Source organism: Talpa occidentalis, unplaced genomic scaffold, assembly GCF_014898055.3.
Source record: "Talpa occidentalis isolate TD23 unplaced genomic scaffold, MPIMG_talOcc4v2.1 talOcc4.6, whole genome shotgun sequence".
Classification (NCBI taxonomy): domain Eukaryota; kingdom Metazoa; phylum Chordata; class Mammalia; order Eulipotyphla; family Talpidae; genus Talpa; species Talpa occidentalis.
In genome coordinates this window covers 90,916,988-90,931,970 of record NW_023604972.1, presented here as the reverse complement: position 1 = coordinate 90,931,970, position 14,983 = coordinate 90,916,988, and the positions used below count along the sequence as shown (strand labels likewise).

Below are 14,983 nucleotides of genomic sequence, written 5' to 3'. Positions count from 1 at the left end.
TCATCCAAAGCTGGACAAAGAAGAAATAGAACACCTAAACAGACCAATTACAAGCAGCGAAATTGAGGCAGTAATCAAAGCACTCCCCAAAAATAAAAGCCCAGGTCCAGATGGCTTCACTAATGAATTCTACCAAACGTTCAGCAGTGAATTAGTGCCTATCCTACACAAACTCATTAAAAGAAATTGAAAAAGAAGGAATACTACCAAATACGTTCTATGAAGCCAACATTACACTAATAACAAAACCCAACAAAGACACCACAAAAAAAAATTATAGGCCAGTCTCCCTAATGAACACTGATGCAAAAATCCTCAACAAAATCCTTGGCAAAAGAATCCAACAATGCATCAAAGGGATAATACACCATGATCAAGTGGGATTCATCGCAGGGGCACAAGGATGGTTCAACATAGAAAAATCCATCAGTATAATCCCAACACATGAACAAAAAGAAAAATAAAAAACATATGATCATATCAATAGATGCTGAGAAAGCATTCAACAAAGCCCAACATCCATTTATGGTGAAAGCCCTAGAAATTCTCGGGATAGAAGGAAAATACCTTAATGTGATAAAAGCCATATATGACAAATATTATTCTCAATGGCGAAAAGCTGAAGGCCTTTCCTTTAAGATCAGGAACAAGACAGGATGTCCTCTCTCACCACTGCTCTTCAATATAAAACTGGAGATTCTAGCCAGGGCAATAAGACAAGAGAAAGACATACAAGGAATCTAGATGGGGAAAGAAGAAGTAAAACGATCACTATTTGCAGACAATACGATAATATACATAGAGAACCCTAAAAACTCCACAGAAAAAACTACTCAAAATAGTCAACCGGTTCAGTAAAGTAGCAGGATACAAAATCAACACACAAAAATCAGTAGCCTTCCTATACACAATCAATCTGAAGAAGAAGAGATCAAGAAAACCATCCCTTTTATAATTGATACCAAAAAAATCAAATACTTGAAAATAAATCTAACAAAAGAGGTACAAGACATATACAAAGAAAATTATAAAACGCTGTTAAAAGAAATAGAAGAAGTCACAAAGAAATGGAAAGACATGCCATGCTCATGTATTGGGAGAATTAACATTATTAAAATGCCCATCCTACCAAAAGCAATATATAGATTCAGTGCTATTCCAATAAAAATCCCCATGACATTCTTCAAAGAAATAGAACAAGTATTGATGAAGTTCATATGGAACCACAGAAAACCACGAATAGCCAATGTCCTACTGATGGGGGAAAAAAAAAGGAGAAAGGAGGTATCACACTCCAAACTTCAAGCTATACTACAAAACCATAATAATTAAAACAGTTTGGTATTGGAACAAAAACAAACACACAGACCAATGGAACCGAATAGAGAGCCCAGAAATAAAACCACACTCATATGGACAACTGATCTTTGACACAGGAGCAAAGAATATGCAATGGAACATGGACAGTTTGTTCAATAAATGATGCTGGGAAAACTGGACCACCACATGCAAAAAAAAAGAAACTAGACCACTACCTTTCACCGTGCACACAAAAATAAACTCAAAATGGATAAAAGAACTGGATATAATACCTGAAACCATAGCATATATAGAAGAAAATATAGGTAAAACACTACAAGACATACATCGCAATACCATCTTTAAAGGCTCATCACCAAAAGCAAAGATAGTCAAGGAAAAGATAAACACCTGGGATCACATCAAACTGAAAAGCTTCTGCACAGCAAAAGCGACATTAACCAAAACAGAGAGACACCCCACTGATTGGGAAAAAATCTTTGCATTCCAGTCAACTGATAAGGGACTGATTACAAAGATATACAAAGAACTCTTAAGACTCAACAAAAACAAAATAAACAATCCAGTCAAAAAATGGGCAGAAGAACTTAAAAGACATTTCTCCAAAGAGGAAATGCTAATGATCAACAGGCATATAAAAAAATGTTCAACATCCCTTATAATCAGGGAAATGCAAATTAAAACCACATTGCGATACCACTTTATACCAGTAAGAATGGCACATAACAAAAAACAAGCAACAACAAATGTTGGTGAGGATTTGGTGAAAAAGGAACTCTCCTACATTGCTGGTAGGAGTGCAAACTTGTCCAACCACTGTGGAAAGCTGTCTCGAGGTTCCTCAGGCTACTAAAAATGGAGCTACCATATGACCCGGCAATTCCTCTCCTAGGGATCTACCCAAAGGACACAAAAACATTGATTCAAAAGAACACCTGTACCCCTGTTTATTGCAGCACTATTTACAATAGGCAAAACCTGGAAACAACCCAAATGCCCAAAAATAGATGACTGGATCAAGAAGATGTGGCATATACACACAATGGAATATTATTCAGCAATCAAAAAAGATAAATTCATGCCATTTGCAGCAACGTGGATGGAACTAGAAGGAATTATGCTCAGTGAAATAAGCCAGAAGGAAAAAGACAAATACCGGGTGGTTTCACTTATCGCAGGAATATAGGGGAACCAAATAAGACATCAGTGTAAAAAAATAACAGTACAAATCACAACAAAGCAAAAATGGACAATTATAAATCAGAGACATCCTGCAGGGGAGGAGGAGGGAGAGGGATCAGAGGGAGGGAGTAGTACAGGGAACTGAGGTGGTGGTGCGCAGGTGCATTGGTGAAGGACTCTATGGGGACTACACCTGAGGGGGTGGGGAAAACAAATATTGTTTAAAAATGAACAATGATGTAAAAAATTAAAAAAAATTAATTTTAAAAAAATAAGGAAAAAAACTTAAAAAAATAAAAGCTAGCCCTGTCCATTATAAAATGTAGAAAATATAGAAAAGTCTAAAGAAGAAAATCACTTGAAATTCCAACACTAAGGGACAACTACTTTTAACATTTTGTTGATTTCTTCCTAGTTTTCACTTTTAAAAATACTCTTCAGCATTTATATTGAGATATTACATCTCATTTCAATATGTGACATTCAGTGACATTTTCAGATTCTTTAGTTGCAACTAACTAATGATTTTATTTCATTCCTGTTTATAACTCTATTAAAAACTTATTTTTTACACATTTCCAAACCTTGAAACAGGGAGGAGTCTCATAATTTATATACTTGGCAGATTTAGTAACTTGGAAATCTTTATGTATGTTGATTTCAAGTTTTATTAAGTCACTCACCCAGAGAATGCTTCCTGGCAGGTTCTTCATTTTCAGGAATGTTTTAAATTTTCCAATGGGGGTTTATTGGAAGATCATGAGGAAATTCTGAAGATGTCAAAGCTGGAAAAATGTTTACTAGCTGGTACAATTAGTAAATTTGAAGTAGATGTATTACCTCCCTTTATTTTTTTAAAAACTTTAATAAGGGTACCAAACAGTACAAATTGTGAGGCATTTTCAAGAATAGTAACTAGCTGTATAATGAGATTGAATGATGTTTAAGTTTTTGGACTACTTAACACAGTTGGCTGCTCAGTTAAATTATTTGGTTCTTCAGATAGTGTAGGTGCTTTTTTCCCTTCAAAAAACTGTTCTCAGTAACTGTACTCAATTAAAAATTTTGTGAATATTTGACATTCAGTTAAATGTATAGGCATTATTGATTGCATTTATGAATGGTAAATTTTATGTATTTCTGCAAGTTATATGCAAGATATGCATTCTTATTTTTTTCCCTTTTGCTTCTTTCTAGCACATTCTACCTCCCACCACAGTCCGAACTGTGATGCACATAGTGATTCCAGAAATGTGTAACTTGTATTATTTGGCAAGTCAGAGTCATGATTTGCTGTCTTAATCTTAAAAGTGATTTGTTTCAAAGCTAAATAACATTGTAGCATTACCTTACATTCTTTTTCTAAATAAACTGATAAAGAGATAAAGGATTGATGCTGTTTAAGGGGAGAAAGAATAAATAATAAATCCTGAAAATAGAATAGAGGCACTGTTTACTTAATAAGTTTATTACATTGACCAGAGAGGATTCTTTCTCCTCTAAAGCTAAGATTGTTCACGGGAGAGGAAATTGACTTACTGTATTCTGTCCAGTGGAAGAAGTGGTATATGTGATATGATCCTGTTATATTTGAGTTCATTTATTTGGGGGAACAAAGATACAAAATATTCGCTTAATGTATTCTTAAGAAGAATGGGAAGCATGGAACCAAAAGTTTACATTTTCACAAAATGTTTACATTTTGATGCAGGCAGTTTCCTTTTTCTATCTAATCTAGGTTTGATGTAATGCTTTTATTGTTTTTGCTTTTCCTTCAAGCTCTCCTGCCTGTCACAGACATGTAAAATCCTAGAAGTTAATTTGAAATACTTGGGAGGAAATGTTACCATTATTTTGTGATAAAATATTACATACCTTGTCTATCAAACTTAATGAAATAAAGTTACTCATGTTGAAAATTTTATTCAAATACTAGAGGTAGAATAAAAGTAGTAAATGTCTTTCCTAAAATTTATTTTGGCCCCTTTTAAATTGTTCCTTTGGTGGTGTTTCAACTAGTTTAACTCAAAAGCATTTGATGAAAAATATTAACTGTTTCTTAAAATATGTTTGTAGTTTATATGTCAAGTCATTTGTTGAAATGGTAAATGAAACTTAGTTTTTGGTAATTATGCCCATGTTGTGCTCTTCTATCTGAGACATACATCTTCAAAAAAGTTGAATAGAAAAATAGTCTCTCACCAACCAGAATGGCTATTTTCATGTTTTTGTTGTAGGGTATAACATTTATAAGAATATAATTAGTTTTTTTTTTCTTTTTCTACTTTTTTTCTCCACAGCCTCATGATTTTGATGAATGTCGATTTGATATTAGTGTAAATGATAGTGTTTGGTATCTTCGTGCTCAAGATCCAGATCACAGACAACAATGGATAGATGCCATTGAACAACACAAGGTAGGATCTCCATTGTTAACTTGTCCATAGAGACTAAGCAAGAGACTGGTGGGATCCCTTAAAAAAAAAATCTTGATTGGCATATAGAAAAAACAGATGAACTAAATAAAACAAAAATGAATTTTTCAACTGTAAGATCAGTTAGTGGTTACTAAAAGGAAAGAGAGGGGAAATTGGAGTGAGTTAATCAGGACAAAGGGGACAGTGGTATGATGAAGGATAGAATGGGATGTTTATACATATGTTAAGTCTAAGAGATACACATCTGAAACTTATGTAACATTGTAATACAATGTTACTTCTGTTAAGGGGGGATTATTAAATACCTTCTCCAGGTCATATTTCTAAAAAAAGAAAGAAAATCTTGAGATGTAACTTGTGTTATTAAAGAGTTAAACATTATTTGGATGATAACAATTAAACAATATAGCTAACAAATATTTGAAATGATTTTATTTTTTGGAAACTATTAGATTCATATTTATTTTAAGTCCATTATTACGTTAGTAGTAGTAGTAGTAGTAATGATGAAGTACTGTTGTTTTACATCCTTGTTAGTTATTTGACAGTATAGGATTTGTCCTCTCTTAACCACCAAAGCACCTGTAGTTCTCTGCTATAGTCCATTGTGCTCATTTTCCCCACCCCCTGCTTCCTTCTGTTCCTTCCCTGGATACCTCAGGTCTATGGTCAGCTTCCAAGGGTTGATTTTAATTTTTACCTTTGGCCCTTTGTTTGGTATCTATTTCACATATAAGTGACACCATCTGATATCTTTCTCCTTCTGGCTTATTTTGCTTACCATAATCCCTTACAGCTCCATCCATGTTGCTGCAAATGGCATGAGTTAATCTGTTTTGATAATGAGCATTCTATATTTTTAATACACATATATATATATTCACCACGATTCTGTTTTTAACATTTGACTTCCACTAAGGGAATTTGCTATGATATGTATTTTTAATCATTAATTAAAACAAGTCTATTTAATTTTTGTAAGTATGGAGCTATCTTATAATAAGCCTTTAGAAAATTTCATATAAAATTTTAAGCTACATTCTTATAATTAAAGCTACTCTTTGACTTCTGCTATGGAGTAAACTGCATTAACTAAATCAGTGATTCAAGGTAAAACAAGAAATAAGGAAAGTTATAAATTCACCCTGTTTTTCCTGAGTGTGACTTAAAAGAACCTTGTACTTATTCACATACTTGTCTCTACTTGTTTATTTGGGTTTCGCAGAGTTGTAGTAGAAACACCTGTTTTAGTTATTGAATAGGCAAAAACCACCTACATACACATATACATATACACATAAGCAAGAAAAACCTGTCTGGCTTGGGCTAACACAGGTATATTATTCTTGATATTGATCTTGTAGGAGCTTTTATTTCTTTATTATTGATTATGATTATGAGTTTTTCCCAACCATAGAAAACTGGCTATGATGCCTTTGTTTTTCCCCCATTTTAACTTTTGTATTAGATTGGTTTAAAATTGTTGTGAATCTTAATTGTCTTGGTATTATTCAGAAAAGGACCTAAAAATGGGAAAACCAGAAACTTTTCTGTTACTTGAGAGAGAGATTGCCTCGAATTTCTGAACCCCAGTGCTTTTGAGCCAGACTGGCATGGATCCAAACACTACAACCTCTGCCATGTATAACATGTGACCTTGAACATGAACATCTACCTCTTCTTAGTGCCTACAAGAAATAAATAACATTAAAAAAGTTACTAGAGTGACTGATATATTTTTCCATTTGTTATATATAGTGGAAAAAGCAAGTGCTTTGGAATCACAAAGTTACTAACCTATACCAGGTGGTTTCTAGATAAATAGTTCTGCATTCCCTGAGAGTGACTAAATGTACAAGGACAGTGATCTGATCTGTGTATTTAGTCAGGGCAGCCATCTTGCTCATTAAAAATGTTACTAGGTAAGACTGATTTCTGTGTTTTTAACTGAGATGATCTTTAAAGGCTTATTACCCAGTTGATTTCAATTTCGGGGTTGTTATTTTTCCTTTTTTTTTTAAGATTTTTTTTTTTTTTTTATTTTATGCAAGAACTGGGGTACAGGCCAGATGCGTGGGAGGGTGAGAGGATTCACCAGAGACAGAGCGGGGAACAGAACAGGCAGACTGAGGAAATACACTCAGGGGAGCACTGGGCGCGACAGGAGAGGTCTGCTCGCCATGTGGGACCCTCGCCAGCTGGCCGGGATCGAACCAGCCCTGCAGAGGCTGCGGACAGCTTCACAGCGCTGAGCTCAACCACCTGTGCCACCAGGAGAGGCCCTATTTCCTGTTTTAATTAAGCACTCTTTAATCTTTTTTCCAGATACTTTGAGATATTATTGACTATATATAACATTGTATTAGTTTAAGGTGTTGTACAATATAATGATGTGATAATGTATATATTGCAAAATGATTATTGTAGCAAGTTCAGTATCCATCACCCCACATAGTTACAAACTTTTTTCTTTTTCATAACTTGTAATATTTTCTTTCTTAGCAACTTTCAAATAGTACAGTATTTTTTTTTCATTTGAGATATAATTGACATACAACATTAGTTTTGGATATACAACATGATTAGATATTTGTATATATTATGAAGTAATCACAGTAATCTAACATCTGTCACCTTAACGATCACAAAATTTTTTTCTTGTGATGAGACATTTTATGATCTACCTAATAACTTTAAAATATACAATACAGTATTATTAACTGTAGTTAATAACCATGCTATATATTACATCCCCAGGATTGATTTATTTTACAACTGGAGGTTTGTATATTTTGATTTCTTTACCCTTAATTAAACATATTTTATTTTGCTGATTTTTTTTTTTAGTAAAGCCAAACCAGAATTCCTTGACAAGTTCTCATTTTGTGTTTTCTCCTTGGTAAAAAGGAATGCAGGAAGCCTGTATTTCTTTCATATTATTGGTTTCTTTGCATCTTTGAAAAATAGGTAGATACAGCAGGCCTCCCTGATGGCCCAGGGGTTAAAGTCTCAGCGCTATCAAGCTATCACCAGGCACCACAGCACGAGTTTAATCCCAGGTCAGGGAGCTTACCAACATGGTGCAGCAGACCTCTCCTGTTTCACCCACAGCTCCCCTCAGCAATGTATTTCCATCAATCCTCCTGTTCTGCTCCCCGCTCTGTCTCTGGTGAATCCTCTCACCCTCGCACCTCTGGCCTGTACCCCAGTTCTTGTATGCATAAATAAATAAAAATCAATCTTTGAAAAAAGGTAGGTAGATACAATCTTTGGGGCATAGAGCAGTGCACATAAGCTGAGATAACAGATTCGGAGAGATTTAAGTAGGTTTCTAGATACCTTGTATAGAATTTTCCCTTTTGATTTTTAAAGATAATTTATTCTTAGACAAGGAAGAAATCATTGTGTTATTCTTATAATACTTTATTTTAATGTGCAAAGCAAAGTATGTGATCTATGCCAAATAAATATATCAGTGACATTTTAAATTGAATCTTAAAAATAAATTGTTAGAATTATTAACCAAACATATAGGAGGAAGAAAAGTCAGATGCTATCACCAATCATAATCAGCAAAGTGTATTTTCTTTCTTATTCCGGGAATAGGGAGATAGTGAGGAAATGTTTCCTGATTCATTCTTCAGTAGCATTGAAGAATACTGAACTGGAACCTAGATTTAGTAATTTTACTATTTAAACATGCATTGCCGTATTGATATTCAGAATTAATAGCAAATCGTAGTGGGGATGATAGGGGGTACTGTTTATTGAGGATCACCAAGTACTAATTATTGTATACTTTGAGAGCTTTATTTTCTCCCTGTTACTCTGAGAGGTGAAAGAAGCATATTTTACAGAAAAAGAAACTGAAGTTTAGCTTAAACTTAAGTAACTTGCGTACACTATGCTACTTTTTATCTCACTGTTTCTTAGGATTCAATTTTATGTAGATTCTGCTTTCTGTCAGTTATTATTGGTAGACTCTTGAATGTTTAAAAATATTTAAGTAAGCTATCCCCTGCAGATTAGAGTGTATCATCTGAGGTGTACTACTTGACTTTCTGTCCATGGATTGCCAAAAAGAGCATTATATTATATTGGTTAGTGTTTGAGTACTGGACTGAGGAATCTGACAAATAATGGATTCAGTCCTCTACTCTTACTAACTGTGTGACTTTGATAAGTTATTTAAAGGAAGAAAGATGGCAGGCAGTATGTAGTATGTGTACTTCTCCATCCCAGCACCCACCTCTAACACTGCTACCAAAACAAAAACAAGCAGGCAAGCAAAATAACCTAGAGATATGATAAACTAAGAGTATTGTGCTTCAGAGATATCCTGGGTTCCCATCATTCCATCTATTCAGTTCATAGTTACTTCATTGTTGTACCACCTGTTTTTAGGATAATTGGACAGGATATTTGAAACAATTTACCTGTCTTTTTAACTTCTGATACCATCGATTGGGCTTTCATTGCCTTTTGCCTTTGTTAAGACAAGCTCTAGAAGGAATTGGAGGTTTTTCTTCTTTCCTTCCCAGAAGTCTGTATCCTCATTTTAATAACGTCTGTGTATTAATTTGTTTCGCAAACACACACACTAGGAGTTATATCTAAGAGAACCTCTTCAATAATAATAATAAGGTCATTGTGGTGGTAATGATTAGCTAACGTATTTTGAGGATTGATGTGTGGCCAATATGGTGATAAACACATATTTATCTCATTTTCACTCTCACAGTCTTAAGAGGTTAACATTATTAACCTGTTTTTACAGAATAGAAAACAGACACAAATTAAGTAACTTTTCCAAGGTCAAGCTGCTAGTTAGTTGGTAAAGTGAGCCAGCACTCAGGCCCAGGTCTTTCTGACCTACGAACCAGAACTTTTGGCCAGCAAGCACTTCTGCCATCCTTTAAGTATGTATTTCTGTGAAATGTTTTTTGTTGAGTTGAATCATAAGCTTCTTGAATCAAAATATTCTCATTTTTTTATTTTCTTCATATCGCTAGTGCTTATTTTAAAACAGAAACTCCTTAAAGGTTCAGATGATACAAATTTGTAGTAATCAGCAAAAACATTGAACACATAAATTTTTTCAATGGAAATATACAGTATCATAGAACAGATTTTTTTATCAATGAAAATTTGTGATATTTGGATTTATTTCCTTTAATCTTCATGGCTGGTGTTAGAAAGATTACTGACAGAAATTTAGTAGGCTTTATAATTACAGCTCTGTTGTTTTTATCCTCTTTGTTGTTCATTCTAGAATAATTTGCTCACTATAAACAAAGTTTTAGAAAGATGATTATATGATTAAAATTTTCTCAGTTTCTCACTGCATAATTCAGTATGACATGAGACAGACATCCTTGGGGAAGAAAAATATTTCAGAAGTCATTCTTAAATACAAAAATTCTCTTTCAACGTAAAATATAGGAAGGGCACATGTATTCCAGAATAGTATTGAAATAGATTGATTTTGAGATAGTATGCTGACTTTATTGTCTGGAGTTCACTGCATAGGATTTGAGACAGTACAAAATGAATTATTTTTAAAGACAGTTTTGGTTTTTTTAATATCCTAACCATCTCCTATATTGTCTTGAGGTTAAATATGATGATGTTTGTGAAAATTATTTGAAAGCCAAAGCTGTGTTCATGTAAAGTGAAAATCATTGTCTTTTTATTTGAATTTTTAACTATTATTTTTATAATAAAGATGCTGTGATGTATTATCAGAGGACCTCTGGGCATTTTCTGTGTAATTATAGTTTAAAGAGTGTGATAAACCATCTGTTGATGCTTGTTTGTTTTTTTAAATCATAGTTTTATATCTAAAATCTTACACAATTACAATACATGTGCTCTTACTAGATATAATTTCTGTTTGCAAAGAAAGAAATGCTCTCTGCCAGCCCACCATTCTACCCCTCAAAAACACACAAAAACCATAGCAGGAAGGCTCCTTTGGCACTAGCAAATAAGCAATTATGTTGGAAAGTTTTGACTCGGACAGTTTGTGGTAATCATAACATTTTTTATTTCCATAAGGAAGCAACCTTAGTAGATCCTGAAATTTTGGTGGTGATGGCCACACAGACTTTGCCCACATTTTGTAAGCTATCTAAGCCTTGAAGAGTCATAAGAAAATACACATTAGGGAGGAAGACTCCAAATGGTAACTTTTAAAGATGTTTATTTTACAGATACAGTGGGGATCTGCCGGCCTTTATTTTGCAATTTAATGTTTGCAGTTTTGTTCTTTCTCCATATGAAGGCCCCATTAATTCATATTTGAAGCACCATGAATGCTTTCAGAAAATTTATTCTCAACCTGAGAAGATTAGATATTTCTATCTGAGAAAAATTATGTGGAAAACAGTTTTTGAAAGGATCTTTTACTTGAAATTTAGTGGGGTGTAAAGTTTCTTACCAAAAGATTCTTGTTGTTTGGTCACCTTAATGATGCCCACATTCACTTTGAAGATCATTTAAAAATTGTGTTGCCATATGCATTCTAACCCCTGCTCCACCCTCCCTACTCCCATCTACCCCTTGGTATCTCAGTGTCAGCTTGATTGGGGTTTTTTTTTTTTCTATTATTAGCAATTTCTGTTATTTTTACTTTCTTTTGCCTTAAATTGAGTATAAACTTACTAGAAACTATTTTTAACAGCTATGTGGCAGAATGTTCCTGTTACTACTTAGGACTTTGTACATGTCAAGGTCATATAAGGTCATATTATCTGGTCCAGGTACAATGTTGCAAAATCTTAACAGATAATCTTTAATTATCTGCCTTATAAGTGATTATCATATAAACTTAGCCTTATGTTTTAATTGGCAAATATAACTCTTGAAAATGTTGTTTTTAGTGTATACTCTGTAAAGCAATTTCATAAAATTAGGAGATTAGAACCAGTTCTCCATTTGTCTAATTACATCATATGACAGCATGGAAGAAGATGGAATCAAATTTTATTTCTCCTTCACATTTAAGAATTTTAATTTTTGAGGGAAGCTGTAAGAGTAGTCAGGGCTCTGCCATTTTCTCAGATAAGTTGTAGATAAATCTAAGTGCTTAGAATCACAACGGAACTCTATTTTTTTTTTTAATTTTTTTTTAAAATAATACAATGGAACTCTATTAATCCCCAAAAATAATTTTGTCTCTGGATATTTCTCTTATTAAGATCAGGAATTTGATTTTTTTCATTTAATAGTGGGAGTCAATTGCTAAATTATTTATGATAAGCCATACATGTCAGTTAAAAAAAAAAAAAACTATCTGACTTTAGTGTTGTACTACCAGCACTTTGGAATTTAGTCAAGTTAAACAGGAAAAACGAAGTACTGACCCTCTTTATTTTCTTAGTGTTCTCTAATAAAAATAATTCTACTGTCAAGGGCTCTTAAAATTTTCTATTTGTTAATTTTTACTGCATTCACCTGAGCCAACAGCTGCACTTTGCACTTCCTTACATTGTCTAAATTCTTTTTTTTAAAGATTGATTGATTGATTGATTGATTTATACAAGCACTGGGTACAGTCAGAAGCACAGGAGGGTGAGAGAATTCACCAGAGCCAGAGCAGGGAGCAAAACAGGCAGCAGGACCAAAGTACACTGCTGAGGGGAGCAGTGGGCACAGCAGGAGAGGTCTGCGTGCCATGTGGAACCCTCGCCGGTGGCCAGGGATCCAACAGGCACTGCAGAAGCTGTGGGCAGCTTCACAGCCCAGCGCTCAACTGCTGCGCCACCAGGGAGGCCCCCTAAATTCTTAATAAAGTATAACTTCTTGAGGGCCTCCCGGTGGTGCAGCGGTTGAGCGCTAGGTTGCAAAGTTGCCCGCGGCCTCTGTGGCGCCGGTTCGATCCCCGGCTGCTCCCCGGCCACCGGAGGAGGGTCCCACATGGCGCGCAGACCTCTCCTGCTGCCCACTGCTCCCCTCAGCAGTGTACTTTGATCCTTCTACCTGCTCTGCTCCCTGCTCTGGCTCTGGTGAATTCTCTCCCCTCCCACGCTTCTGACTGTACCCAGTGCATGTATAAACAAACAAGTAAATAAATAAATAATACATTCCTCTTTAAAAAAAAAAAGTATAACTTCTTGAAAAGAGGGAATAAAGACCAATAATTTATAGTTTTCAGCCAGTTACAAATCAAAACTACAATGAGATACCATCTTACACCAGTGAGAATGGCACATATTAAAAAATCTAGCTACAAGGCCTCCCCAGTGGCGCAGTGGTTGAGTGCTGGGTTGCAAAGCTGCCCACAGCCTCTGTAGCACCAGTTCGATCACCAGCCACCATGAGAGGGTCCCACATGGCATGCAGACCTCTCCTGCCATGCCTACTGCTCCCCTCAGCAGAGTACTTTGTCCGTCTGCCTGTTCTGCTCTCTGCTCTGGCTCTGGTGAATTCTCTCACCCTCCCGCACTTCTGACTGTACCCAGTGCTTGTATAAATAAATAAAATAAATCTTTAAAAAAAAAAATCTAGCAACAACAAATGTTGGCAAGGATGTGGAGAAAAAGGAACTCTCCTGCACTGCCAGTGGGAGTGCAAACTGGTCCAACCACTATAGAGAGCTGTGTGGAGATTCCTTAACCTACTAAAGATGGAGCTTCCATATGATCCAGCAATTCCACTCCTTAGTATTTACCCAAAGGACACAGAATCATTAATTCAAAAGGGCACCTGCACCCCTATGTTATAGCAGCACTATTTACAATAGCTAAGCTATGGAAACAACCCAAATGCCCAAAAATAGATGACTGGATCAAGAAGATGTGGTACATACACACAATGGAATATTACTTAGCAATCAAAAAAGATAAACTCATGCCATTTGCAGCAACGTGGATGGCACTGGAAGGGATCATGCTCAGCAAAATAAACCAGAAAGAAAAAGAAAAATACTGGATGGTCTCACTCATAGAAGGAATTTAGAAAAGCTAAATAAGGGACCAGGAAAAAGACTAATTATAATAAAATAAAAATCAAAATCAACAAGCAACTATGGGCCAGAGACACACAACAGAGCGGGGAGGAGGGAGTGGGATCAAAACAAGGCGGGGTGGGTATTGTGTGGGGACTATGACCAGGGTGAAGATGCGAACATTGTGCAAAAATGAAAAATGATGTAAAAAATATATAAAATTAAAAAAATAATAGTAATAAATGTTTATCTTTTACTGAGATGGTAGAAGAAATCAGAGGATTTTCATGAAACCGTGAAGGAAGAAGATATTTCGGTAGCTGATCATTATTAACCATGTAGCCCTTTGAACAGATAAAACTTGACATTTTACCCAAAAAGACAGTCCAGAAATGAATAAGATAAATTCACATAGTTTCTTTTCTTTCTTTTTTTAAGCCAGAAGACTTGAACTGGTACTTTTTAAAAGAAGGTATCCAAATGGATAATAAGCATAGGAAGCGGTCTTTATACCATTAACCATGTGGAAATGCAAATTTAAACCACAGGGAGGGCCTTCCCTGATGGCCCAGGGGTTAAAGTCTCAGTGTAATAAGCTATTGCCAGCCACTGTGTCATGAATTTCAACCCCGGCCTGGTTGCTAACTAACCCACATGGTGCAGCAGATCACTCCTATCTTGCTCACTGCACCCCTCAGCAGTGTATTTCAGTAGATCCACATGTTCTGTTCTCCATTCTGTCTGTGGTGAATACTCTTGCCACCACCGCCCCCAGCACCTCTGGCCTATACCCCAGTTCTTGTATGCATAAATAAATAAATCTTTTTTAAAAATAAAAATAAAATAAACCACAGCGAGATTCCAGCATACATCTCTCAGAGTGGCTTAAATTTAAAAAATAAAAATACTATACCAAGTTTTGACGGAGATGTGGAGCATCAGGTATAAATGGGTGCAAACACTTTGGAAAACAGTTTTACAAAGCCTGTTAAATATGAACAAAATTGTCTGCTCAGATCAGATAAAGATGGAAATTTTGAGTTGTCGTAAGTATTGATTTCATATGTATGTCCATTCATTGTAATTAAGCCTTTTA

The 14,983-nt window shown here is 35.1% G+C and overlaps 1 protein-coding gene across 2 annotated transcripts in view; it reads left to right on the top strand.

The window, feature by feature from the left end:
- The window catches only part of CERT1 (ceramide transporter 1), a 100,059-nt gene that overhangs the window by 31,806 nt on the left and 53,270 nt on the right, over positions 1 to 14,983 (top strand). For both annotated transcript variants that reach the window (XM_037530016.2, XM_037530015.2), the window contains exon 3: positions 4,803 to 4,919. In XM_037530016.2, coding sequence (XP_037385913.1) covers positions 4,803 to 4,919 — 117 coding nt within the window. The remainder of the gene's footprint in view (positions 1 to 4,802; positions 4,920 to 14,983) is intronic.